General features: G+C 40.4%; 1 protein-coding gene across 4 annotated transcripts in view; it reads left to right on the plus strand.

Annotated features, from left to right (window-relative positions):
- The first annotated feature begins 1,657 nt into the window (after positions 1–1,657).
- ATXN3 (ataxin 3) overlaps positions 1,658–24,759 on the plus strand; it is a 31,023-nt gene continuing 7,921 nt past the window's right edge. The window contains exons 1-10 of one of the 4 annotated variants that reach the window (XM_065872175.1): positions 1,683–1,706; positions 8,854–9,018; positions 9,244–9,288; positions 10,805–10,890; positions 11,313–11,379; positions 14,239–14,326; positions 19,740–19,872; positions 20,213–20,379; positions 21,657–21,753; positions 22,917–22,950. In XM_065872175.1, coding sequence (XP_065728247.1) covers positions 1,683–1,706; positions 8,854–9,018; positions 9,244–9,288; positions 10,805–10,890; positions 11,313–11,379; positions 14,239–14,326; positions 19,740–19,872; positions 20,213–20,379; positions 21,657–21,753; positions 22,917–22,950 — 906 coding nt within the window. Of the gene's footprint in view, positions 1,707–8,853; positions 9,019–9,243; positions 9,289–10,804; positions 10,891–11,312; positions 11,380–14,238; positions 14,327–19,739; positions 19,873–20,212; positions 20,380–21,656; positions 21,754–22,916; positions 22,951–24,759 lie in introns of those variants that run through there. The other 3 variants (XM_065872171.1, XM_065872172.1, XM_065872174.1) reach the window with 3 other exon arrangements.

A 24,759-nucleotide genomic window follows, 5' to 3' on the forward strand; every position in this document is an offset into this window, starting at 1 on the left:
GAAGATTCCACATGCTGCGGAGCAACTAAGCCCATGCACCACAACTACTGAGCCCGCACTCTAGAGCCTGTGAGCCACAACTACTGAGCCCACGTGCCACAACTACTGTAGCCCGCATGCCTACCTGTGCTCCGCAACAAAGAGAAGCCACCACAATGAGAAGCCCGGAAGCCCACACACAGCAACAAAGAGTAGCCCCCGCTCGCCGCAACGAGAGAAAGCCTACGCACAGCAACAAAGACCCAACGCAGCCAAATAAATAAATAAATTTATTAAAAAAAAAAAAGACCAAAATTGTATACAGTGAAAAGTCTCCCTCCCACTCTTTCCCCATTTGCCTTAGTTCCCTTACCACTCAAACATGTAACCTCTGGGTTTTCTGTATATTCTTCCAGAGATTTGTAATGCAGATGCATGAAAAAAGAAATACATGCTTCTCTATACAGACACATTTTCTTTAAAAAAAAAAAAAATCAGAAAAACTGGTTTGCATATTTTTTGCTTCATGAGACCATGGTTTCTTTCCCCAGTTAGGCCACAATTTCTTAAGAACACAGACTATTTCCAATACAGGACTGTATTTCCAATACAGGACTGTATATGCAGAGACACTGGATAAATGGTTACTGAATCCTCCCCTTGAGAACCTGGTCCTCGCTGGCGGTCTCCTTTCCTTCCCTCTCACTGCCCCTTCTGTCCCTCTGGACCTGCACTCACCAAGGTCACCAGTGGTCTCCATAGCAACACAGTTCAGTTGGCTCTTGTAAGTCCTTATGTTGCTGGACCTCTGGGCAGCAACTGACACTGACTGCTCCTTGAAACATTTCCTTCCTGGGGCTTCCATAGGTTACACCTTCCTGCTTTTCCTCCCTTCTCCTAGGCTATGCCTTCTCTACCCTCTGGGCTCTGTGAGATCCTCTTCTCAGTCTCTTCCTTTTCCCCAAGATGATTATATCCACTCCTGTGGTTTCAGTTCCCTTTTTTACGCCAACAGCTCTCTGTTCTACAGCCAAACTATCTGTCTACCTATCTAGTTGTGCTGTTCTTAATCTCTTCATGCCTCAGCTTCCTCATGTATAAAATAAGGATAATAACGCCTACATCAAAGTTTGCTGTATTAAATTCGTTAATATATGCAAAGCACTTACAAGAGTGCCCACCGACAGTAAGCCCTACGTAAATATTAACTCTTATTTTTACACAAGTGCTCAGTATTCAGGGATGTAATGAGAATTTCTGCGCAGGAGGAGGAGAAAGATATTAAATAATTGTATGCAAATGTGATAAAAAGAAAGTACAAGGTAAAATAGAAAACAAAAAGAACAGAGAATTCGGGTGGTCCTTATCCAATCCCCCTGAAGCCTAAGAATCCACCGCAATGAGTGGGAAGCGGAGATGATCCTCCACACGGCAGGGGGCGCTGCATCATCCTCCAGCCGGGGGGACAACAGGAGATGGGAGGACGCGCTACAAAGGTCACGTGCCCCTGAGTTTACCGCCCCGGCGTTCACGCCTCTTCGATCCACGTGACTCGCATTCTCGGGGGTGATTGGTCTACACGAGACACGTGGGCGGGGGTGGCACGAGGCGGGGCGGGGCATGGTGGGTGGAGGGGTCGGGCTGGGGGCGGAGCTGGAGGGGGTTGGTTCGGCGCGGGGGCCGTTGGCTCCAGACAAATAAACATGGAGTCCATCTTCCATGAAAAAGTGAGTGTCCGCGTTCGGTGGGGAGCTGTCTGCAGCGCGGTGGCGGGCGTGGGGCGCGGCATCGCTGCCTCCCGGGGAGCTGGGTGAGGCCCGAGATGCCCCCATCCCGATCTCGCCGGGCGGGAGGAGCTTCACCTGGAGGGGAGTTTCACCGATGCCCCCATTGCACCCTAAGGCCCGTGCCCGAAGGAGCCGGAGGAGACCCGGGCCGGGGATGTCTGGGAAGCCCGCAGGGAATAAGGGCAGGGCCGGCGGCACGAGAGAGGAGGTGGCTTCCGCGCTTTCTCACCACTTTCCGTGGGAGTCCTCCAGTTCCTCTCCCCCACTCTCCCTAGGTTCTAGCTAGTCACCTCTTGGACACGTCCCTCTACCCTTCCCAACTTCACCCCACTCTCCCAGTCCTACCCGTTGGAAGAATTAACTTTTCCTTCTCTGGGCTCCTCAACTCTAAATTGGAATTTCTCATACACTCAGATCCTTCTGCACTGGGTCCGTGAGCATCCCGGGGGCAGGGACCTTGGCTCGTCCCACGGAGGGCGTGACCCTTAGGGAAGTGAAGTAGGAAACCCAGTGCGCCCCTGAACTGGGAAGTCGTCACAAGAGTTTTTGTTATGAGATGTTTGGGTTTCGTTTCTTTTGGTAGTGGCATCTTTCCGGATCAGGAGGCCAGCTTTCTTATTAGGTATTAAGAGTGGGCAGGAGTAATTTTGTTTTTGTCTGCCTAGCCTGTTTTGCTTTGATTCTTCCATGACCATGCGCTTGAAGATAATGTTTGTGGCATGTGGAGAAACTCGTCTTTCCTCGCAGTTACCAAACCATTTGGGTGTGAGTGAAACCTTCCTCAGGACAACTTTGTCACCTATCTTGTTTCATAATAGTTTCGTATTTAGAAAGGGTTGCTGGTGAGGCTGTTATTTAGTGGGAGCGAAGGGGTTTTGTTTTGTTAAATACTTGTCCATTTAAAAATACACACACAGCAATCAGATAAAGCAATCAAAGACAAAGGAAGTGCAGTAGAAATCTAACCAAATTATTACGGAATGCTTTTCTTTATAGAAAACATTTCAGAAAGTTTGGTACTAGAATAGACCAGTTTTTATGTGTGGGTGAGGAAGGACTCAGTGGTATGGTTATCACCAATCTTTTGACTTGACTGACATGTTATATGAATCCTGGACAAGAGAAATTTAGCTGCTTGGCTACGGAGATTGGATGAAGAGAACCTCGAGTGGGCATATTTTTATGACTGATTTTCAAAGGCTTTGCTGTAGGACCAGATGGTTCAACACTGAAGATTTTAAATTTGTGCACATCACTTCCTGAGAATTATACAATATATATTTTTAACAATAATGAATGGTACCTAGTTTGGATAGAGTTCAGTGAAGGTAGCTGCTTAACCATGGGATCAAAAGAAGCTGGATGGGCTTCCCTGGTGGCGCAGTGGTTGAGAGTCCGCCTGCCAATGCAGGGGACACAGGTTCGTGCCCCTGTCCAGGAAGATCCCACATGCCGCGGAGCGGCTGGGCCCGTGAGTCATGGCCGCTGAGCCTGTGCGTCCGGAGCCTGTGCTCCGCAACAGGAGAGGCCACAACAGTGAGAGGCCCGCGTACCGGAAAAAAAAAAAAAAAAAAAGAAGCTGGATGCTAGCCTAATGAAAATCTGCTTACCTGAAAGCAGTCACTCTGAATTAACAGCGTGAATGTAGACTTAAACCTACTTCAAGAACACATTTACCCTTATCAACTTACAGGTACTTAGCAAATGAAGACTTAAAGTTCTTCAGGCATATTTCAATGGTATGGAAAGCACCTGTAACCATAGGGCCCATTGTCCATCTCATACACTGTCCATTCTGGGAATGTTTGAGCTCAACATGACATTTTCCGGAGCACTCCCTTCCCCTCCTCCACATACATTTAACTCTAGGTCCTGGGTTTGGAGAGCCGGAGAACCAACTTTGGCCCTAGGGAAGCTGTGCATGTAGGGTTATCTGACTACAAAGGACTTTGCAACCACTTCCTCTTGGAATTTTGGTTTCTCCATTTTCAGAATTGTCTCTTGGAGTGCCCTTTGTTAAATTAAAATGTAAACTCAACAGTTGTTTATTGATATATCCCCAGTGCCTGGCACATAGCAGGTGCTCAATAAATATTCGAATGAATCAAGAGTGTTCCTTGAGCATCTAAGATGTATATGGTGCTATTTATCTAAAGTAAACAAGTTTTTCTGTAAATATTTTGTTTTTTAAAATAGGATTTTTTTGGGCTACATTGGGTCTTCATTGCGGTGCGGGCTTTCTCTAGTTGCAGTGAGTGGGGGCCACTCTTCGTTGTGGTGTGTTGGCTTCTCATTGCAGTGGCTTCTCTTGTTGCGGAGCATGGGCTCTAGGCTCACAGGCTTCAGTAGTTGTGGCGTGCGGGCTTGGTAGTTGTGGCTCGAAGGCTCGGTAGTTGTGAATCGTAGGCTCTAGAGCGCAGGCTCAGTAGTTGTGGTGCATGGGCTTAGATGCTCTGTGGCATGTGGGATTGTCCCAGACCAGGGATCAAACCCATGTCCCCTGCGTTGGCAGGCAGATTCTTAACCACTGCGCCACCAGGGAAGTCCTTCTGTAAATATTTTAGACTTTGCAGGTCTTTTATGTTCTCACATATTCTTGTGTGTGTGTGTGTGTGTGTATGTGTTTTCCCAACCATCTAAAAATGTAAAAACCATTCTTAGCTCCTGGGGCAGATTGAATTTGGCCCAAGGGCTAGAGTTTGCCAATCCCTAACTTAAACCCTAGTGCTATATGGCCACCAACTGCTGGAGTTTTTTGTTGTTTGGGTTTTTTTTTTTTTTTAGTTCTGGTGCCTGATTTCTGTCATTTTTGTTATCTCTTCTGTTGCTGACTGCTCTTGGTGAGGTTACTGTGCCATCTGAATTGGTACTTTCATGTGTCTACAGCTGTGAATGATAGCCAAACTTGTTGGGATTATATTTAAAATTAGTGAAAATACTGGAAAGATGCTGAGATTTGACTTTATGACATTCGTTATGTTTTTTTTTTTGTGATTGGTGGTTCTTAACCATCTTCAGGATATTTGAAGTTTAAGAATCACCAAGTTCCAAATAAGTGGCTTAAGGAAGTGGTAATAGTACAGACTTGAAACCTCTGCCCGGGTTTGAATCTCAGCTCTGCCGTTTACTACCCGTATGATCCTGGGCAAGTTACTTGTTATCTCTGTTCTCCAGTTTCTTCCGCTGTGTTTGAGGGTTTTGAAGTGTCTGTCTCAGTGTTATGAGTGCGTAGAACGCTGCTTGGCACGGAGTGCTGGACAAGTGCTGGCCACTGTTGTTATTCAGCTGCTCGTGCTTGCCGAACTTCATAATAAGGGTGGGACCTTATTCTTACTAAGATGAGATGAACAAGTGCTGCTAGGTTGATTGTGTGGCCCCAGTTAGGCCATTTCTGAGCACACCTTTGGGTTTATGCCAGTTTCAGTTGGAGGCAGTAGTGTCTCTGGGAATTTGAACTAGTTTCAGGGAGGTCCTGAAGACTCTGGGGACAGTGAGGGAACGATTTGGTTGAAGTTACCCTTGGTGGTTTTGTGAGATATCTTGGTAAAACTGAAGATGCATTTTGTTCATCCTTGGATCCCAACACAATAAAGTCTGGGCTTAAAATCATGAAATTTCAATACCACTGAACTTTGACTATAGCAAAGTGAACTTCTGTCCAACTTTGGTTAAAGTTTGATGAGAAAGAAGTGGTTGGGGGACTTCCCTGGTTGCACGGTGAAGAATCCACCTGCCAATACAAGGGACGCTGGTTCGAGCCCTGGTCCTGGAAGATCCCACATGCCACGGAGCAACTAAGCCCGTGGGCCACAACTACTGAGCCTGCGCTCTAGAAGTCCGCAAGCCACAACTGTGGAGCCCACACGCCACAACTACTGAAGCCTGTGCACCTAGAACCCATGCTCCGCAACAAAGACAAGCCACCACAATGAGAAGCCCGCGCACGGCAACGAAGAGTAGCCCCCGCTCGCTGCAACTAGAGAAAGCCCGCACACAGTAACGAAGACCCAGTGCAGCCAAAAATAAATAAATAAATTACTAAATTAAAAAAAAAAGAAAAGAAATGGTTGTGGGGACTTCCCTCGTGGGCCAGTGGTTAAGACTCCATGCTCCCAATGCAGGGGGCCGAGGTTTGATCCCTGGTCAGGGAACTAGATCCCGCAACTAAGAGCCTGCATGCCACAACCAAAAGATCCCACGTGTTGCAACTAAAGATTCCACATGCCTCAACTAAAAAGATTCTGCATGCCGCAACTAAAGAGCCCGCACGCCGCAGCAAAGATCCTGAGTGCCGCAACTAAGACCCGGCATAGCTGAATGAATGAATGAATGAATGAAGTGGTTGGGGATAGTTTAGGGGGTGGGATGGGCAGGCAGGGAAATGCATAATCTTAGATGGGACCATTTTACAATTTTTTTGGTCCATGTAGAATTTGACTCATCTTGTGACTTTAAAAAATAATTTTATTTAAATTTGACTGTACAATTTGTTCTTTCCTTCTATTAAATCATCTTAGAAGTACAGAACTTGATATAATTTCCTAAAGCAATACAGTATTACTTCCATTAGGTTTAATTTCAAGTGCTTATTTTTTGTATTTTAAAGCTAATTTTTTATAGAGAGAATTTTAAAATCAAATATTTGGATTCACTGTTTCTATGTATGTTATTACATATGGTGACCATAGTCTGAGAGCCCCAAACTGAAGCATGTAGCCTGACAGCAAACAGAAAATTCCAAGATAATCCAGTGTCTGGTCACTGTATTAGGTAGCTCTTAATGTGAAGTAGCTGTATCTTAGTAGAGACTTTTTTATCGTTGTTTGAATTTTTTATTAAGGATAACACGTGTAGGCGCACACAGATCGTAAGAGTATAGCTCAATGAATTCTCATGAAGTGAACACAAGTGTGTAAATAAGACTTAGATCAAGTGACAGAACATTTACCTGCATCTTATAAGGCCCCTTACATCGTTCGTCTTCCAGGATACTAACTCTCCCTCCACCCCTGCAAGGGTAACCACTACCCTGATTTGTAACGTCATCGATTAATTGGTTTTGTCTGTTTTTGAAGTTTTGCAAATGCAGTCATACAGAGTGTACTCTTTTGAGTCTGTCTTCTTTTGTTTAACATTGATCGAGTCATCCTTATTGTTGCAGGTAGTTGTAGTTAACTCACTGTCATTGTTGCATAGTAGTCCTTTGGGAATGGAACACAATTTAGCCATTCTACTGTGATGAGCATTTGGGTAATTTCCAGCTTGGGGGCCAATACAAATAGTGCTTCTATGAACGTTCTTATACATGTCTTCTGATGAACACAGGTTTACATTTCTGTTGCTTATGTTATGTACCTAGTGGTGGGATTGCTAGATCATAGGGTAGGTAGATGTTAAGCTGTAGTAGATATTTCAAATAGTTTTCCGAAGTGGTTAAACTAATTTACACTTCCATCAGTAGTATATAATAGTTTTGATGTCTCTAATCGTCTCCAACATTTTAGCCATTCTGGAGTGTGTAGTAGTAACACACTGGTAGTTTTAATATAGGTTTCTCTGATGGTTAATGAAGTTGAGCCCCCCTCTGTGTTTTTTATCCATTTGGCTATCCCCTTGTGAGTTCTTGTTTGTCTTGCCCACTTTTCAATAGAATATAAGTAGACATCTGTGTATCCCTCCAATTCACATTATATTGTTCAGTGAGACTGGCTTTCTGGGAGGAGGAATACAGTAAAAGAAAAAAGAAGTGGAGACAAGTACTCTCTCACCATCGTAGTTATGACTTGAGGGATGGATAGTGTCTTCTTTACTTCAAGTTACTTACTCTATACAAAAATATGAAGATAAACTTGTCTCAGCCCCCTTTCTCACACTCAGACTGTCTCAGTGCAGCATTCCTATTCCATTATATACATATATCCTGTATCTTTTTCAGAAGCGGAATTTTGTTCCTAGAAAATTAACTCAGGAAAAAGATGTATCTTGCAAGGTGTTGGTCTTTGGGGTCTGACCTATTGTGTGACATAGCTCGAAACAAACTGCAGGATGTCAGACAGGTTGGGTTAATGAACAGACTTGACTGGGGAAATGGAGAACTTAGAGGGCCAGAGTTAGCAGGAGAAGAAGGTGTTCTCCCATCTGCCATCATACAACAGAGAGACCAACCCGGGGTTGGGTTCATTGGGAGGGACCTCACCCACCCATTAGTCTCCCTTCTTATAGGGAAACAGGAAAGCAATAGTGTTGAGGGGAGAGGGGTGATACACAGTCTGCTTAGTTGGAGGAAGCCTGGATTTAGGTTTGGGGTGCCAGTTGTGTGAGAAAGCCAGCTGCCCAGCCCGTGAAGGGCCTGTGGGAAGTTGTTTTCTCCCCACCCCCATAACAGGAAGCCAGTGATCCCAGTTCCCAATTGGAGAACTGAGCTTGGATGCAGCCCCCTTGCTGTTTGTCCAGAAGTGAACTCCAGGGGTGGTTTTTGGACAGTTTTGCTCATGCACCAAAACTGTGTACATTATCTGCAGGTTCTTGAAGAGAACCTTGGCTCTGTAGCTGTAAGTCTTCATAAACATGGAACAGAATTTTTCTTACTATATCAATTCTTGAGATTCTTCATCTGTTCACGGATTTGAAATTCCATGAACGAACATTTAGATGGATTAGAGATTATCTTGTTAAAAGAACAAATGTTCTAGGGAGTAAAATTCCCTTTCAGCATTAGTAATTTACCATGGAATCTCCAAAAATGTATTTATTTTAGCCACTGAAAACAAAGGAGGCTAAACTTTTATTATAATAGAGTAGTTTTTAATAAAAATGGGATTTGGTGTATTTGACAGATGATGTTTGTTTAGTATAAATCATTCTTAAATTTTTGATCATATAGCTAAATAATTGTAGTTTCATTAATGGTAGAATTATAAAATAAATGTTAACAAATGAAAATGCATGTACCTGTGTTAATCATGCTTGTCTAAAGCTAAAAATGTTCGGTTTGGCTGTGTTAATGATTAAATTTCTGTTTCGGGGAAGATACTGTACAAATCTGTTTTACAAATCCCATTTGAATTTTTTCTTTTGGAAATATTAGCAAGAAGGTTCACTTTGTGCTCAGCATTGCTTGAATAACCTGTTACAAGGAGAATACTTCAGCCCTGTGGAATTATCTTCAATTGCACACCAGCTAGATGAGGAAGAGAGGATGAGAATGGCAGAAGGAGGAGTTACTAGTGAAGACTATCGCACATTTTTGCAGGTACTGATTTTAAACTCACTAAATCACACTTCTTAAAGAAATGTGGGTGCTGTTTAGAAAAGGATGAACCACTCTTCCTATGGGGATCTGACTTGTTAATTATAAATTGGCTCTCGACTTTGTAGATGGGAATGCACAAGATGTTACTTTAAATATGCACACTAATGACTGTCCTTCTCTTCCCACTCTCAACCCCTGTCCCAACTACCTATCCAAATTAAACAGCAGCCTTCTGGAAATATGGATGACAGTGGCTTTTTCTCTATTCAGGTAAGTAGTCACAGGCATCTACTAAGTGTTGTTTATGTCCCAGGCACTGTTTAAGCTCAAGGTATGCTTTTCACAGTCTTTCATAGTCACTGTAATGATGTGACCTTCAGAAGTTCCTCCAGTAGATTGTGTCTAAGATTCTATACCAGAGTACTAGATTTTTATGCAGATAAACTTGACAATTAGGATGACAGGATCTTCATCTTAGAGGAGGGCTTCTTCAAAGGAGGTTGTTAATTTGCATCCGGATGCTAATAACCGTAATTCCAGTAAGTCGCAGTATTCCAAACTTACCATCTTCTGTGTAAATTTGAGAAAATACAACACTTTCCTACCTTCCATTTAAATCAGCCCACTAGGATTGGATTCCTTCATTATGGTCCGTGGCTTTTTCCTTTTTTAAATCTTATCACTCCCCTTGAATTCTGTGGGTGAATATATATGTACTTGTGAGATTGATTCTTTCATCTGTGGATCTTTCATTCCATCTCTAACACCTGTGAGGCATATCCAGAGTTCTTTAGAACTTCTCTTGGGGGAACTTTTTCTGCAGATATCTCTGCTTGTGTTCCGCTGTACTGTCCTCCTGGACTCCTCAGTCACCAGCGTTTCCAGCCAGTGCTTTATTGTGGACCGTTACAGGTGACAGCTACTGCACGGCTTGGAGCTGAGGCCTGAGCAGGCCCAGTGCTTGCCATTTCCTGTTTGTGCAACGCTGCTCTTTTTTTTTTTTGGTTGTACCACGTGGCCGTGACATGCGGGATCTTATTATACTTCCCCAACCAGGGATGGAACCTGCATCCCCTGCAGTGGAAGTGTGGATTCTTAACCACTGGACCACCAGGGAAGTCCCTGCAGCGCTGCTCTTGGTGCCAGTTCACATTTGCCCACCTCATAGCATAAACTTTTTGTCTGTATTCGTGCCTGGTTCACTTACTGCTTTGTTGGCTACCTTGGAGGGTAGGTAGTGAATTTTCAGAAATTTCCCTTTTTTTTCTCAGTTTGAAATAATGAGGTTTATCTTTTGTTTTTTTCCTACAAATCACAGACCCATGATAATAGGAGTTTAAAATTTATGAAAGCTTCAGTTTAAATCCCCAGAAATAACTCATTTTAATAGACATAAAATTATCATTATTACATATCAGGTAGTGAGTTGACTATCAGTTTTCTAAAGCAGGACCCATAGCAGCCAATTATCACATGTTTGCAGTGGACTAGTTTTAAGAGTAGCACTTACTGGATAGAAAATACATCTGGAGTTTTGAAGCAGTTTTATCTAGGAATTGTGTGGTTCTCTGGAACATTCCAGAAACTTAGTGTAAAAAGTACTCTTTTAATGTTACGTTTGTAGATTATTTATGGACTTAGTGATATATCTAGACACACATACACACACTTTAAAAACCATAACCTTCTGGGGAAATTTATATATGAACTACAATTGTGTATACAACTAACATGGCTACACTACTTAAATTTGGAATTTTTAAAAGTTGTTATTTTTTTATAACAGGTTATAAGCAATGCCTTGAAAGTTTGGGGTTTAGAACTAATCCTGTTTAACAGTCCAGAGTATCAGAGGCTCAGGATCGATCCCATGTAAGATTTTATTTTGCTTTTCCTACATTTGATTTTTAAATTTATACTTTCTTAAAGGAGAAAAATACATCTTGCATGCTTTTGTTTTGATATTCCCCGTTTCGATCCCTCAGGTTTTCCTAGTTCACCTTTTGCAGCTGTCTGTGAACATCTGCCCACTGAGCCTTCCTGACACCTCAGTGCCTGGCAGTGCAGAGCTGATCCTTGAATGGGGTGTGGTGCCATCGTTTTTGCACGGCATCACTTATCTGCACAGAGATTCATACTGTTTTGTAATTTTTTAAAAATCAGTGATACTTAAAACTGAATATAATCCTAAATCATCATAGGTTTTGTGTAATACTTTCCAATAGACAAGCTAAATGAATATGAACTCTAGTATTTCAACTTAATATTATGTATGTTTTTTTTCCTGTTTCTAGAAATGAAAGATCATTTATATGCAATTATAAAGAGCACTGGTTTACAGTTAGAAAATTAGGAAAACAGGTAATGCTTCCCCTCTTCCCCTGTCTTTTTCCTCATTCTGTAGCTCATTTGCAACTGAAGTGTAAGGGATTTGTGCCTTCGTCTTTAAGGCGCCTGTCCCTTTCACTTCAGTTGCAAATGAAACTCACCAGTAATGTGTGTATGTGGCCTGGTTTCAATAGAGAGAGAGAGGACATAAGTAAAATTCTCTATTTAATAAGACAATACAGCCGTGGTTACTTTTAATATGTTTATGAGTTTTTATGTTGTAAAGATGCTCTGTCAGTTAACTACTATTTTCATGGGCTTGTATTAAGCATAGCAAGGTCACAAAGCCTGAAATAGTGTCTAGCATGAATAAAAATTTCCAGTCGTGTTTGCTTTTGCTTAACAAGGTTATTCGCATTCCAAAATGCCATGTAATATATGTATCTGCATAAATCATTTCTATTTTTTCTAAAAAAAGGACATGGAATGTGTCTTGAGCAAGGCTTTTTCTAAGATCAAGAAAAGTACCTAAAGGGTTATTTTTTTAAAATAATTGCCAGTGATCTTTGTATACACGATACCATTTTTGAAACAGAGTTAAAGTCCTATTTCTTAGAATTTTGACACTTTGAAAGAGGATTATTATTATTTTTTGGCATTATTTATTTATTTATGGCTGCATTGGGTCTTCGTTGCTGTGCGTGGGCTTTCTCTGGTTGCGGCGAGTGGGGGCTACTTTTCATTGCGGTGCGCGGGCTTCTCATTGCAGTGGCTTCTCTTTGTTGCAGAGCTTGGGTTCTAGACACGCAGGCTCCATAGTTGTGGCACGTGGGCTCAGTAGTTGTGGCACGTGGGCTCAGTAGTTGTGGCTTGTGGGCTCTAGAGCGCGGGCTCAGTAGTTGTGGCGCATGGGCTTTGTTGCTGCGCGGCATGTGGGATCTTCCCGGGCCAGGGCTCGAACCCGTGTCCCCTGCATTGGCAGGGGGATTCTTAACCACTGTGCCACCAGGGAAGTCCGGAAAGAGGATTATTGAAAACAGGCTAATGTAGTAAAAAGGAATGAATTATTGATACATGTAACAACATGGATGAATCTCAAAATAATTATGCTGAGTGAAAGAAGAACCTAGACACAAAATACTACATACCGTATTGTTCCATTTATATAAAAGTGTAGAAAATGCAAACTAATCTATAGTGACAGAAAGCAGATTGACTAGTGGTTGCCTGGGGATGAGGAGGGCAAGGAGCAGTGAAAGAGGAGGATTACAAGGGGCGTGGGAAAGTTGGCAGTGACGAATATGTTCACTCTTGGTTGTGGTGATGGCTTCATGGGTATATACATATGTTAAAACTTTTCAAATTGTATACTTTAAATATGGCCAGTTCACTGCATGTCAGTCATACCTTAATAAAGCTGTTTTAAAAAATAAACTAATACAAAACAAAAAAGGAAATGAAATCAAGAAAGTTGGATTAAATCAATACAAGATAATTCAAAAACAAAAGCCCTGCTATTATCTTTTAAGTCTGCTGCCTAGAAGCAGCTTCATCATAACTGATTATTTCTTAAGGTCCCTCCTGGGGGAGGGCAAAGAGCAAGTAAGGAGGTGTGGTGTGATGCAGGAAAGACTGACCCAGGTGGGAATCAACTCTGGCAAAAACCAGGGCAGGACAACTGCCAAGGTTATTTAACCTCTAGGTTTTATTTAGATCTTTAAAAATATGATCAAGTATTCTTCACTTTCAAGATCTGAAGACTTAAATTCTAGAAATTCCTTTGTATTGATTTGCATGTAAACTTAAGTTATTATTTTGAGAAAAAAAATTTTTTTTTGTATTTCTTTATTTACTTTGGCTGCGCCGGGTCTTCTTTGTGGCACGCGGGATCTTTGTTGCAGCATGCGGGATCTTTAGTTGCGGCATGTGGGCTTCTTAGTTGCAGCATGTGGACTTACTAGTTGCGGCATGCATGTGGGATCTAGTTCCCCAACCAGGGATCGAACCCGGGCCCCCTGCATTGGGAGCGCAGAGTCTTACACACTGGACCACCAGGGAAGTCCCCTATTTTGAGAAATTTTTAGAATTTTAGTTCTTCAAAATTGAATTTACACATTTCAAATTATCTTTGACAAATACAGGAAATGTCAAAGTATGGCTTATCATCTTTGGTTCTAATTTGTATTTTTGTTTAAAATTGTATTTTTCCCTATAGACCCTTGTCTGAGGTCCCTGTATAAAGAAAAAGATGACTGAGAAAAATATTATCTCTGTGAAAATCCAGGAAAAGTAGTTGGTCATGTTGCTGACAGTAACTTCTGAAACTTTTGTATCTTGTGGGTTAAACTAGGAGGCCCATGAAGTAGTGACCAAATGATGTTACTTACATGCAGTAATGGCTTACTTTTTAAAATGAGTTGGCAATTATAAATTCTCTTCCTGGAATGTCTGGCTTTCTCTCAGTTGAACTATTTTGACCAAGATTATCAGCAGTGGGAAAACTGGGTAGTTTTCCTTTTTCTTCCACCCTCAATATAATATGATTAGATGAGGATTTTGTTGGGCTGTTCCTTTGAAAAAAGACTTAATTGTCGCTATCAATAAAGATATTTTAAAATACTGGCTATCAGTTTCTTTTCTTTTTTGGAGGAGGGATTTAAAGCTTATGGCTTAAAGCAAACTTTTAAAACATTTAATAGTGATAAATTTGCAACATTCTATTTCAGTTTTTTAGAATCACATTTAATTACTTTAAAAAAATCTTGATTTGACATGTTTTCAGTCTTTAGACAGTCTCACTAAGTTTAGATGGGTTATATCTATTCTTAACATGTGAAACTTCCTTATTTCTTACATGTGCACTAACTTAAACATTGACAACTTTTTTTCCAGTGGTTCAACTTGAATTCTCTCTTGACGGGTCCAGAATTAATATCAGACACATACCTTGCACTTTTCTTGGCTCAGTTACAACAGGAAGGTAAGTAAAGACTGAACATTTTATGTTACCTTTTGAAGTAGCCAAATAAAACTATTTCCTTAGAAGTGAGTGTAACAAGGGGCTTCCCTGGTGGTGCAGTGGTTAAGAATCTGCCTGCCAATGCAGGGGACACGGGTTCGAGACCTGGTGCGGGAAGATCCCACATGCCGTGGAGCAGCTAAGCCTGTGCGCCACAACTACTGAGCCTGCGCTCTAGAGCCTGCGAGCCACAACTACTGAAGCCCGTGTGCCTAGAGCCCGTGCTCCACAACAAGAGAAGCCACCGCAGTGAGAAGTCTGCGCACTGCAATGAAGAGCAGCCCCCGCTCACCGCAACTAGAGAAAGCCCACACACAGCAACGAAGACCCAACACAGCCAAAAATAAATAAATTAATTAATCTTTTTAAAAAGTTAAAAAAAGGAGTGAATGTAACAATATTGTTTTCGTGGCAGTGGCAGGGATATAATTTTTATGTTTTACGTGGTGAGCTTTAGGCTGTGATTTGGATGATAACCGCTCATTTAGCATTCTTGCTGACACTTGGCCCTCCCCTGGGGATGCTGATTCCTTTGCAGCCCTTCTACAGTAATGGTTCTTTTGTCTTCTGTACCCCACATACCACAGAGCCAAGGGGAGGTGTAGGTATTCTTCTTGCTCCTCTTTGCCCCTTCTTGGCCACTCTTCTTCCCTAAAAACTCCAGGTGCTTTGAAATACATGTCACGAGATTAAACTCTACCCCATGCTCCTTTGTAGTCTTTGCACTCTGATCTTCCTCCTTTTCCACTGAAGATTTTAGGATCCGACTCACTGTCATCTCTCTACTTCAACTCCTTTCATCTTTCTTGGTGATTTCTACATCAAAAGTCAATCCAATTCAACCTTTTCTTACTTTCAAAGATCATTTTCTTCACTCTTGCCTTGCCATTACCAACTACCACCTTCAAATCCCAGTTATAAGCATCCTGCTCTTTGACTACTGCCCCCTATGTTTATACCATATTTTTGGGTTTTTTTAATTTCCAACAATTCTTTAAACCCTACTACAAACCTAAACATTCCCCTTACATCCTAAAATCTTGTATTACCCTGCTTATTTCCAGTAATCCATCATTATAATAATTCTGTTGCATTTCTCAACTCCTTTGTCCTTCTCTCCCTCCATCATACTTTTTTTTTTTTTTTTTTTTTTTTGCAGTACGCGGGCCTCTCACTGCTGTGGCCTCTCCGGTTGCGGAGCACAGGCTCCGTACGCGCAGGCCCAGTGGCCATGGCTCACGGGCCGAGCCGCTCCGCGGCATGTGGGATCCTCCCGGACCGGGGCATGAACCTGCGTCCCCTGCATTGGCAGGCGGACTCTCGACCACTGCACCACCAGGGAAGCCCCCTCCATCATACTTCTAAGACAAAATCCCAACCCTGGTTAAAACCCAATCTTGGGCTTGTGCAGTCTTCCATCAGAACAGCTGAACATGGCTAAAGATAAAATATGATTTATTTTGCTTTAAATTTATAATCACAAATTTTTAAAAAAATTTTTTATATGATCACAAATTTCAAATGAGCCTTTAGTGCTGCTTGACATCCCTACTATGTTCTCTCGGTTAGTTCACTTACCACTGTCCAAGGTGATGATTTCACAACTTCTGCCTTCAAACATCTAACCACTCCCCTACCCCTTCCTGACTCCTAGCTTATGGCCTTCCTTTATATTCTACTACGAAAACAGGAGCAACCAAAAGAGAATGTCCTCATTTTTCTACCAGCAATCTATCACCTTGTTTCCATCTCTACCTGTGCTTTGAGCCTATTAAAATAGATGAATTGTCCCCTGTTCCTAACCAAGACCAACCTCTCCACTTTGGGGCTAGATCCCAGCTCCTCCCACCTACTCAGGATCTTTGCTTCTGCTTTTGTCACTCCACTCTCCTGTGTGATTAGTTTCCCCTTCTTTTCTGTATTATTTCTATCAGCAGAGAAATACACTTTTTCTCTCCATTGAGTAAAAAGAAAAAGCATCTTTAACACCAGGAAACTCCAGCTGTCTCCCATTTTTATTTTCTCCTTAGAATCATCTCTAGGGTGTTGTCTCCTATTCATGAACTCATTCCAGTTACACTGTCATAACCAATGTGTCACTGAAAACCCTCTTCTCAGTGTCACCAATGACCTCCACATTTGCCACTGCCAGTATTCAATTCTCAGTCTTCCTTTGACCTCATCTTTTTTGAGGGTATAGTTGATTATATCCTCCTTTAAACAGAACAAAACAAAACTTTCTTACCAAGTATGTCAAACAAGTATAAAGTATGGAAAATAATGTGATGGATCCTCACGTACCCTTCTCCCCGCCTCAACAAATATCTCATGGCCAGTCTTGTTTTACCTTTACCCTAGCCACTTCCTTTTCCAGTTTATTTTGAGAAAATACTAATTGTCTTATTATGTTCTTTGTAGGTGTCTTTTTCATTAAAATCTTTAAAAAACAAGGACTCCTTAAAAATATATATGTAGTCACAATACTATAATGACACATAAAAATTTAATTACAATTCTGTAATAACATCAACTAATAACATCAACTAGCCAGCCAGTGTTCAAATCTCCAATCTCCTTGGTTAATTCTTCTGGGTTTTTTTTTTGTTTTTTTTTTACAGTTGAAGCAGGTTGAAATAAAGTTAATTGATTCCATTGCATTGCTGTGTCTCTAAAATATATCTATAGGTTTCTTCTCTTCTTAATTTTTTTCCTTGATTTATTCTTTTGAAGAAAATGGATCTTTTGTTCTCTTTCCCACATTCTAGATTTTGCTGGTTGCATCATTTTTTACGTCTGAGCCCTGGATGCCCAATAGACTGGTCCTTATATCTAGAGGCTGGATCAGATTCCAGTTGATTTGGGGAGGACAGAATTCTCTTTACAGATGGTGGTGTCTAGTTAGCTCTCTTTTTGTGATTTGGGTAGCTATTGATGATCAATGCCTAGTCCGTTATTTCACTGAAGACTGCAAAATGGTGATATCAGATTCCTGTCATTCCTTCATTTATTAGTTGGAGGACTTCTATACAAATAAACTTTCCCTCATCAACTGTTTGGTTATCCTGAAGTATAGTTCATATAGAAAAAGCAGGATAAATATTTCTTTTATCAGTTTTTTAAATGAGTCCGTTTCATAGTATCCTTCCTCCAAAGGTAATTGGTTTGTTTCTGAAGTGTCAGTGTAAACAAATCCATTAAAACCATAGTTCATTTGGTTTAGTCCATTGTAATTATTATTCATGTTGATACACAAAATTGTCCCATCTTGGATGAGTGGGAACCTTTTGAACTTGACTCCCAAGCTTCTGAAATGACCACTCTAGCCTTTTGAAGCCCTTCTTTCTCATATAATAAGAATTTTCAGTCTTATCTTGTACATTTCCTGCCGTTTTAGTAATGGTGGTTAGAGATCACAGTCTGGGCACTGGCATGCTTATTGCTACCAGGTTGGTTGTCATGTACCTCTCTCCAGTTTACATGTAGGATCATAGTGTTGTAACTTCTTTGACTTTATATACTTGTATCCCTTTTCTTTTATGCCTAAAACCTTTGTTCCTACCTATATCCTCCCTTCTTGAAATACTGTCTACACAAGGCTTCCAGGCCTCTATGGAGGTTTACCTGCTGCTTGGCTGCTTCTTTCAGATTCCTTTTATAGATCTTACTCTTTTCAATCTCTAACTAATGAAGTGACCCAGAGTTCAGTCTTTGGACAACTTCTTGACTGCTCTCCCATTATTTTAAATATCATCTCTAAATAAAGTCTATCTGCCAGTAATTCCTTAGACTTTTATCTCTTGCCTAGACATCTACACTGAACTCCAAACTCCTAACTTTAACATCTGCACTCAGAAGTCCAGAAAGCATTTTAAACTGAACACATCTACAAAAGACGTATTTTTTTTTTCTCCCCATATATGCTATCCCTCAGGTTTTCCATTTTAGTAAGACCCACTCTGCTTGCACGCTGGTTCCTATATATTTTGTTGATAAAGCAGCCTAGAGTGCTCTTTTTAAAATGTAATGCACATTATGGCACACCTTCATTCGTCAGCCCTTCAGTGGCTTCCTAGCACACTTAGAATGAGATCTAATCTTGAATGAAAGCCAAGATCCTTACAGTGCCACCTCCATAAGGCAGTTTCTGCCCTTCCTGATACTCTTCATGGAATAGCATCGCGAGCTGACATAGTTTATTCTAGACTCTAGAAACAATTTTATTGGTGTAAAACATGTTAAACCATCTGAACTCTGAGCACACTTGTCCTTGTGAGAAACAAATGTTAAGTGTATTATGATTTACTCTTTTGAGTTTTTCCATTAACAGTCCTTTTCATCTTTGTTCATTTGTTTCATTATCTGTTAATCTTCACAAAGAATATCCATAACAAGCACCAAAGTTGAAGAAAATTTATGGTAGAAAAATGTAAATTGAGGGACTTCCCTGGAGGTCCAGTGGTTAGGACTCTGCACTTCCAATGCAGGGACACGGGTTCGATCCCTGTTGGGGGAACTAAGATCCCACATGCCACGTGGTGCAGCCAAAAATAAGAAATGAAGAAAAACGTAAATTGATTAGAGTGACTTAGGTGTAGCCCACCCTTATTTAGCTATTGTGTGGCGTATCCAGCTGGGGAAACCCTGGCTTTCTAGAATCGTATTTATAAAAAATTCCACTGGGCCGGTGTAATGTTTTCAAAACACGAACTGCATCTTCAACACCTTGACTAGATTTGGGATATTGGCTTTCCAGCTCCTGTTTTCAGTTTGGAGGGATGTGTATGTGTCAGTGTCAGGGGCAGAGGCAGCAATTTCCACAGATGACTCATTTTACCCATATTACACATTATTACACACATCCTCTGATTGTGTCCTCAAATAGCCCTCCAAGGAAGGCACAGTATAATCTATGTAGCAGTTGAAGAAACCAAGACCTAGATGGGTAAAGGGGTTTACCAGAGGCCAGGCAGCTAGGAAATCGAAGAGAGAGGGGATTAAAACCCAGGTCATCTGATTCCAGATTCCTTGCTCTTCCTTATTCCTTTCCTCGCCTCTCTGGTATCATTTAGTGTAACCTACTTGGTCAGGCACTGTTTTAGTAGATCCCTTTACAGATTCGATTACTTCTCATAGTCACTCTGTGAGATGGCTCTTCCCATTTTACAAGTGAAGAAAGCAAGGTTCAGAGACTATGTAATTTGTTCTAGATCACCCCACTAGTAAGCGTAAGAATCATTATTTGAACCCAGGTACTCCTGACTCCTCAGTCTGTGTCCTCACTCCACTGTTCTGCCTCTCTATCTGCTGTTGTTTTTAATCAATTTTGAATCACTTGCTAACTGTTTTAGTTTATTTTTGCCTTTTTTTTTTTTAGGTTATTCTATATTTGTTGTTAAGGGTGATCTGCCAGACTGTGAAGCTGACCAACTCCTACAGATGATCAGGGTCCAACAGATGCATCGACCAAAACTTATTGGAGAAGAATTAGCACAACTCAAAGAACAGAGGTAAAATTGAGCTTGCAGTATGGAATGTATGATAGTATTTCATTGCAAAAATTAAATTTTCATGCTTACACTGAAGATGAGGTCCTTTTATTATTGGTGATGTTTTTTAGACCTTTATGTTTTAGTGAAGTTTATTGGTTTAACCATGGATCAACTCTGAATTATTTAAATATACTTAGATTCACATCACAATAAAACCTTTATATTATTAGACCTTGTCTGCCAGAAAATATGTAAGTTTTGACTTACATAAAATAAAAATCTTTGGTTTATAAATGTCTCTGTTATATCTAAAATAGAAGAGTGGTCTGCAGTTATTTTTAGTGCTTTTATTCTTTAGAGTCCAGAAAACAGATCTAGAACGCGTCCTAGAAGCAAACGATGGATCAGGAATGTTAGACGACGATGAGGAGGATTTGCAGAGGGCTCTGGCACTAAGTCGCCAAGAAATTGACTTGGAAGATGAAGAAGCAGATCTCCGCAGGGCCATTCAGCTCAGCATGCAAGGTATGGACATTCCGACACATACTTTATTCATTGTTGAAGAATTGATTCAGATCATTCTTAGTTCTTCTGGAAGTTAATGTACTATTGGTAGAAGTTCTTGGACAGTCACTGCAGAAGCAATAGCTATGTACAATCAGCTATTGTTTTTTAGATTTCTTTTAAAACAACTTTTTACGGCTTGTGTTATATTAGGACTAGTTTTATTTTTATTTCTGGTTATTCCACTTGGTTATAATACTGTGCTAACACAATAGCAAACTGAGGTCAATCATTGTGAGGTCAGTGGGCCCTTACCCAGACCAACTGTTCTAAAAATGTATGCTAGTGCACATGAAGGAAGGCCTGGACAGAGAAAGTAGATTGATTTTACAAAACTCTAACAATTAGTGGCTGTGCAGCTTGCGGCTTGAGCCCACCTGTTTAGTGATATAAGCCCATCAGCTGAGAGTGAAGATGCATCCCTCAGGGAATCCAAGCTGAGGGATGTTGTTCAAAGGGGCTTACTTAAAAGTGTGAGAGGTTTTCTTTTCTTTTTTTCTTTGATAGTTTTGTTTTTGTCTAATGTGAATTTGCCTTCTACTTTCTAATGAAATTACTTGTCAATCGAATTCCTTAAATATCTAAATAAGGAATTCACAGGTGTGCCAGGAGACTCATGAGTAGTCCATATGGTGTGCAGGCCCATTTTGGATTGGTAGAGCCTTGCTAGATTAGCCCAGTAATGGACAGACACCAGCTTTAATAGTTTTAGATATTTCTGTGTACTTTCCTTTCCTTTCCACTTTATTTCACAGTTTGTGCAGAATCTCTGATTGGTGCAATAATGAAGTAAGAACGTGGAAACATACTTAAGTTGTTGTAGTACCCAAATGTTTCAGGATAGAGGGATACAGAGAATGGGTTTGTTTTGTGATCATCCACTTTGAGTTGCTTCTAGGGATTCTATGCCATTGAAAGTGCAGATTCATTTCTAATAAGAGAGCACACAAGTGTGGCGTTAATTATTTCTCCTACCAAGTTGGTCGTTGGGCTTACCTCCTCACATCCACTACATCACAGATGGGTAACAGCTTTGGCTCTAGTGGACACAGGTTAGATGTGAACTGCCTTATTCAGATTCTCCCTGAGACTTTCAGAGCCTTTCTTACATTTACAGAATGGTACAGAATATTTTTGAGAACAAAACTTTTCAAAAGTTCCTTCACATAAGTATAAACATATTATTGCTTGATTTGGTAAATAAAATAGTTTTCTGTTCTGTTTTATTTTGTTTTCAGGTACTTCCAGAAATATATGTCAAGATACTCCACAGACGTCAGGTACACATCTTACTTCAGAAGAGCTACGGAAGAGAAGAGAAGCCTACTTTGAAAAGTAAAGTAGTTGGTACAATATTAAAATTGCATATTTAATATTTACCTTGGCTGTTTTGTCTATTTGTAAACATACAGCTTTGACTTAAACCATTTATTTTATTGAGGGTTCTCTCCTTTTTTAAAATACTGGTTACTGCCTGACCCTATGAGCATTTGAATGTATTTTTAAAAAATTTGTAGCTAGGGCTTCCCTGGTGGCGCAGTGATTGAGAGTCCGCCTGCCGATGCAGGGGACACGGGTTCGTGCCCCGGTCTGGGAAGATCCCACATGCCGTGGAGCGGCTGGGCCCGTGAGCCATGGCCGCTGAGCCTGCGCGTCCGGAGCCTGTGCTCCACAACGGGAGAGGCCACAACAGTGAGAGGCCTGTGTATCGCAAAATAAATAAATAAATATAAAAATTTGTAGCTAATAAACTGTGAAATCAAATATAGTTTTAGGGGAAAACTTTGCCCTAGTACTAATTAAATTTACATGAAATAGGGTGAAGGAAACCCTGTAAAATTCGTCATCAAAAGGAAAATGGAATTGGGTCAAGGCAAGAGCAAAGCCTAATGATCCTTTGAATGTACTTCTTGGTTACTTGGACCAACCCTGCGAAGTTCTCCTGTGAATTAATAGGAAAAACAGCATTTGCGGTAGGGGAACATGCCCCCAAATAGAAGTGATGGTTAATTGCTCCACTCATTGCCACGGTAGCGGGGTACTGCAGGCCCATCAGCATCAGGGACATGAGGGTAACCATAAATCTGAATCATCAGCTCCTAAAACCTAACTTTGTGCCCAGGTTTATAAGTGCTTTCAAAATAGAAATTTCACCTATAAAATTATCCTTTCCAGTAACTGTCACTCACGTCTTCATCCCTTTTTCTTTTTTTAATGATATAACTTAATCTTAAGATCACAAGATCTATAATGATACTCAGATCCTCTGATCCCAGGTCAGAAAACAAAGGCCAGTGGCTGAGTCTGGCCTATTATTTACTATATTTCAACAATTCTAAGGTGCACATTTTTTCACAGGTCAACATCTCTGCAATTCAGAAGACTCGTACACATCAGAGTTGGTAGTACTTCAGTAGTATATAGAATGTTAGAGCATTTTACATTTGATGGTATAATGAAGATAATATTTACTTTGTTTTCTGTTTTTTTTTTTTAAGTCACAGCTCAGAAGTATATGAAGGAAAGTTCTGATCAACTGACATCCTCTTAATGTGAGATATTTCTAGTCTTTATTCAGTGATAGATTAATGGTCTTAATGTGAGATATTTCTAGTCTTTATTCAGTGATAGATTAATGGATTTAATTATGTTTAAAATTTCAAAATAGTGCTTATTAGTGCTTGTCACTCCCTTTTAAATTTTAAAATTAACTCTTTTTATTTTTTAATTATGATAAACTTCAAATTTATATAAAAGTAGAGAAACCAGCATAAGGAACCCCTATTTATCTGTTGCCCAGATTTAACAGATATCAGCACATGGGCCATCTTGTTTTATTTTTATGCCCCCATCTCCCATGCTTTCTACTCTCCCAGCCCCAGGGTGGGATTATTTTGTAACAAATCTAAGTCATCATACTGCATCTGTATTAATTTCTGTGTGTGTCTCTAAAATATATGTTTCTTTCTTAATATAGCCAAATGCTCTTGTCATACAATAATGGAATAATTATCACATATGATTATTAATGGTAGTTCTATAATATCATCAACTATCTAGTTGTTGCTAAAAATAGCTTTAAATGTTTAATTTGATTAAAAAATATTTTGGAAATTTTATTTTTAGAGATATCTAAATTAAAAAAACATAATCCTACCTTTAATAACTGATGTGAGTGTTTTGGCAGTCATACGCTTCTAGTCACACAAACGCCCATATATTGTATATCAGTTATACCCATTTTCCCATGATACTAAATATTCTTTGTAATAGGCTATGTTATATTTCATAAAATGAATTTATGGGGTTTCCCTGGTGGCGCAGTGGTTGAGAGTCCGCCTGCCGATGCAGGGGACGCGGGTTCGTGCTCCGGTCTGGGAAGATCCCACATGCCGCGGAGCGGCTAGGCCCGTGAGCCATGGCCGCTGAGCCTACGCGTCCAGAGCCTGTGCTCCGCAACGGGAGAGGCCACGACAGTAAGAGGCCCGCGTACCGCCAAAACAAACAAACAAACAAAAAAAAAACAAACAAAAAAATGAATTTATGTATCACAGTTTATGAACCTTTTGATTTTTGCTATTATAATAATGCAATGAACAATCCTTGTATTGACTTTATGCCTCAAACCTCTCATCATTTCTGCTAATTATTCTGAGAATTTCAGATTACTAAGTTAAAGGACATGAACATTTTTAAGGCCTTGGTACAGATTTCTAAACTGCTCTCCAGAACAGTTTCCAAGTGATACTTCTGCCATGCTTTTTTTCAGACTTCGATTTTTTCCAGAATAAAATGGTCCAAACAGACATACTTTATAGAGAAACTATAAAATTCACAAGTACGTGTAAGAAAAAGAAAATGTCTTTAAAATATAAAAACAAATCCCTCTTTTTTTTTAAAAAAAAGGTTTTTAGATTTTTTTGGATTAAAAATGTAGAACTTCCAATGAGTTAAACTTTTTAGAATACAAAGGATAATGCAGTAACATTCCATAATGACTAAGTAAGTTATAACAAGCGCAATGCCAGCTATAACTAATGCAGGTGTTTTATTCAACGTTGCACCCTTTTTTAAATGTTTGAGTCTCCTTTCTGACTGGGGCAGTTGATTGGGTAAGAAAGTACTGTGATGGTTTCCAGCTTCGGCTTACTATCCTCTGCCTCCTGGTTTGGCCTTGTAAATACTGGTGAGAACTTGAGTAGAACTAGAGAATATTTTACAGTTACTTGTTGCTGACTAGAGATAAGAGCTAACTTCTTGGGGTTTCTTTTTAACTTTGGCTAGCATTCAGAATCTTGTAGGACTCATTAGTGAAGGAGCTGAGAAACTAATTTTTGCCTT

The sequence above is a fragment of the Phocoena phocoena genome, chromosome 2 (assembly GCF_963924675.1).
Source record: "Phocoena phocoena chromosome 2, mPhoPho1.1, whole genome shotgun sequence".
Taxonomy (NCBI): domain Eukaryota; kingdom Metazoa; phylum Chordata; class Mammalia; order Artiodactyla; family Phocoenidae; genus Phocoena; species Phocoena phocoena.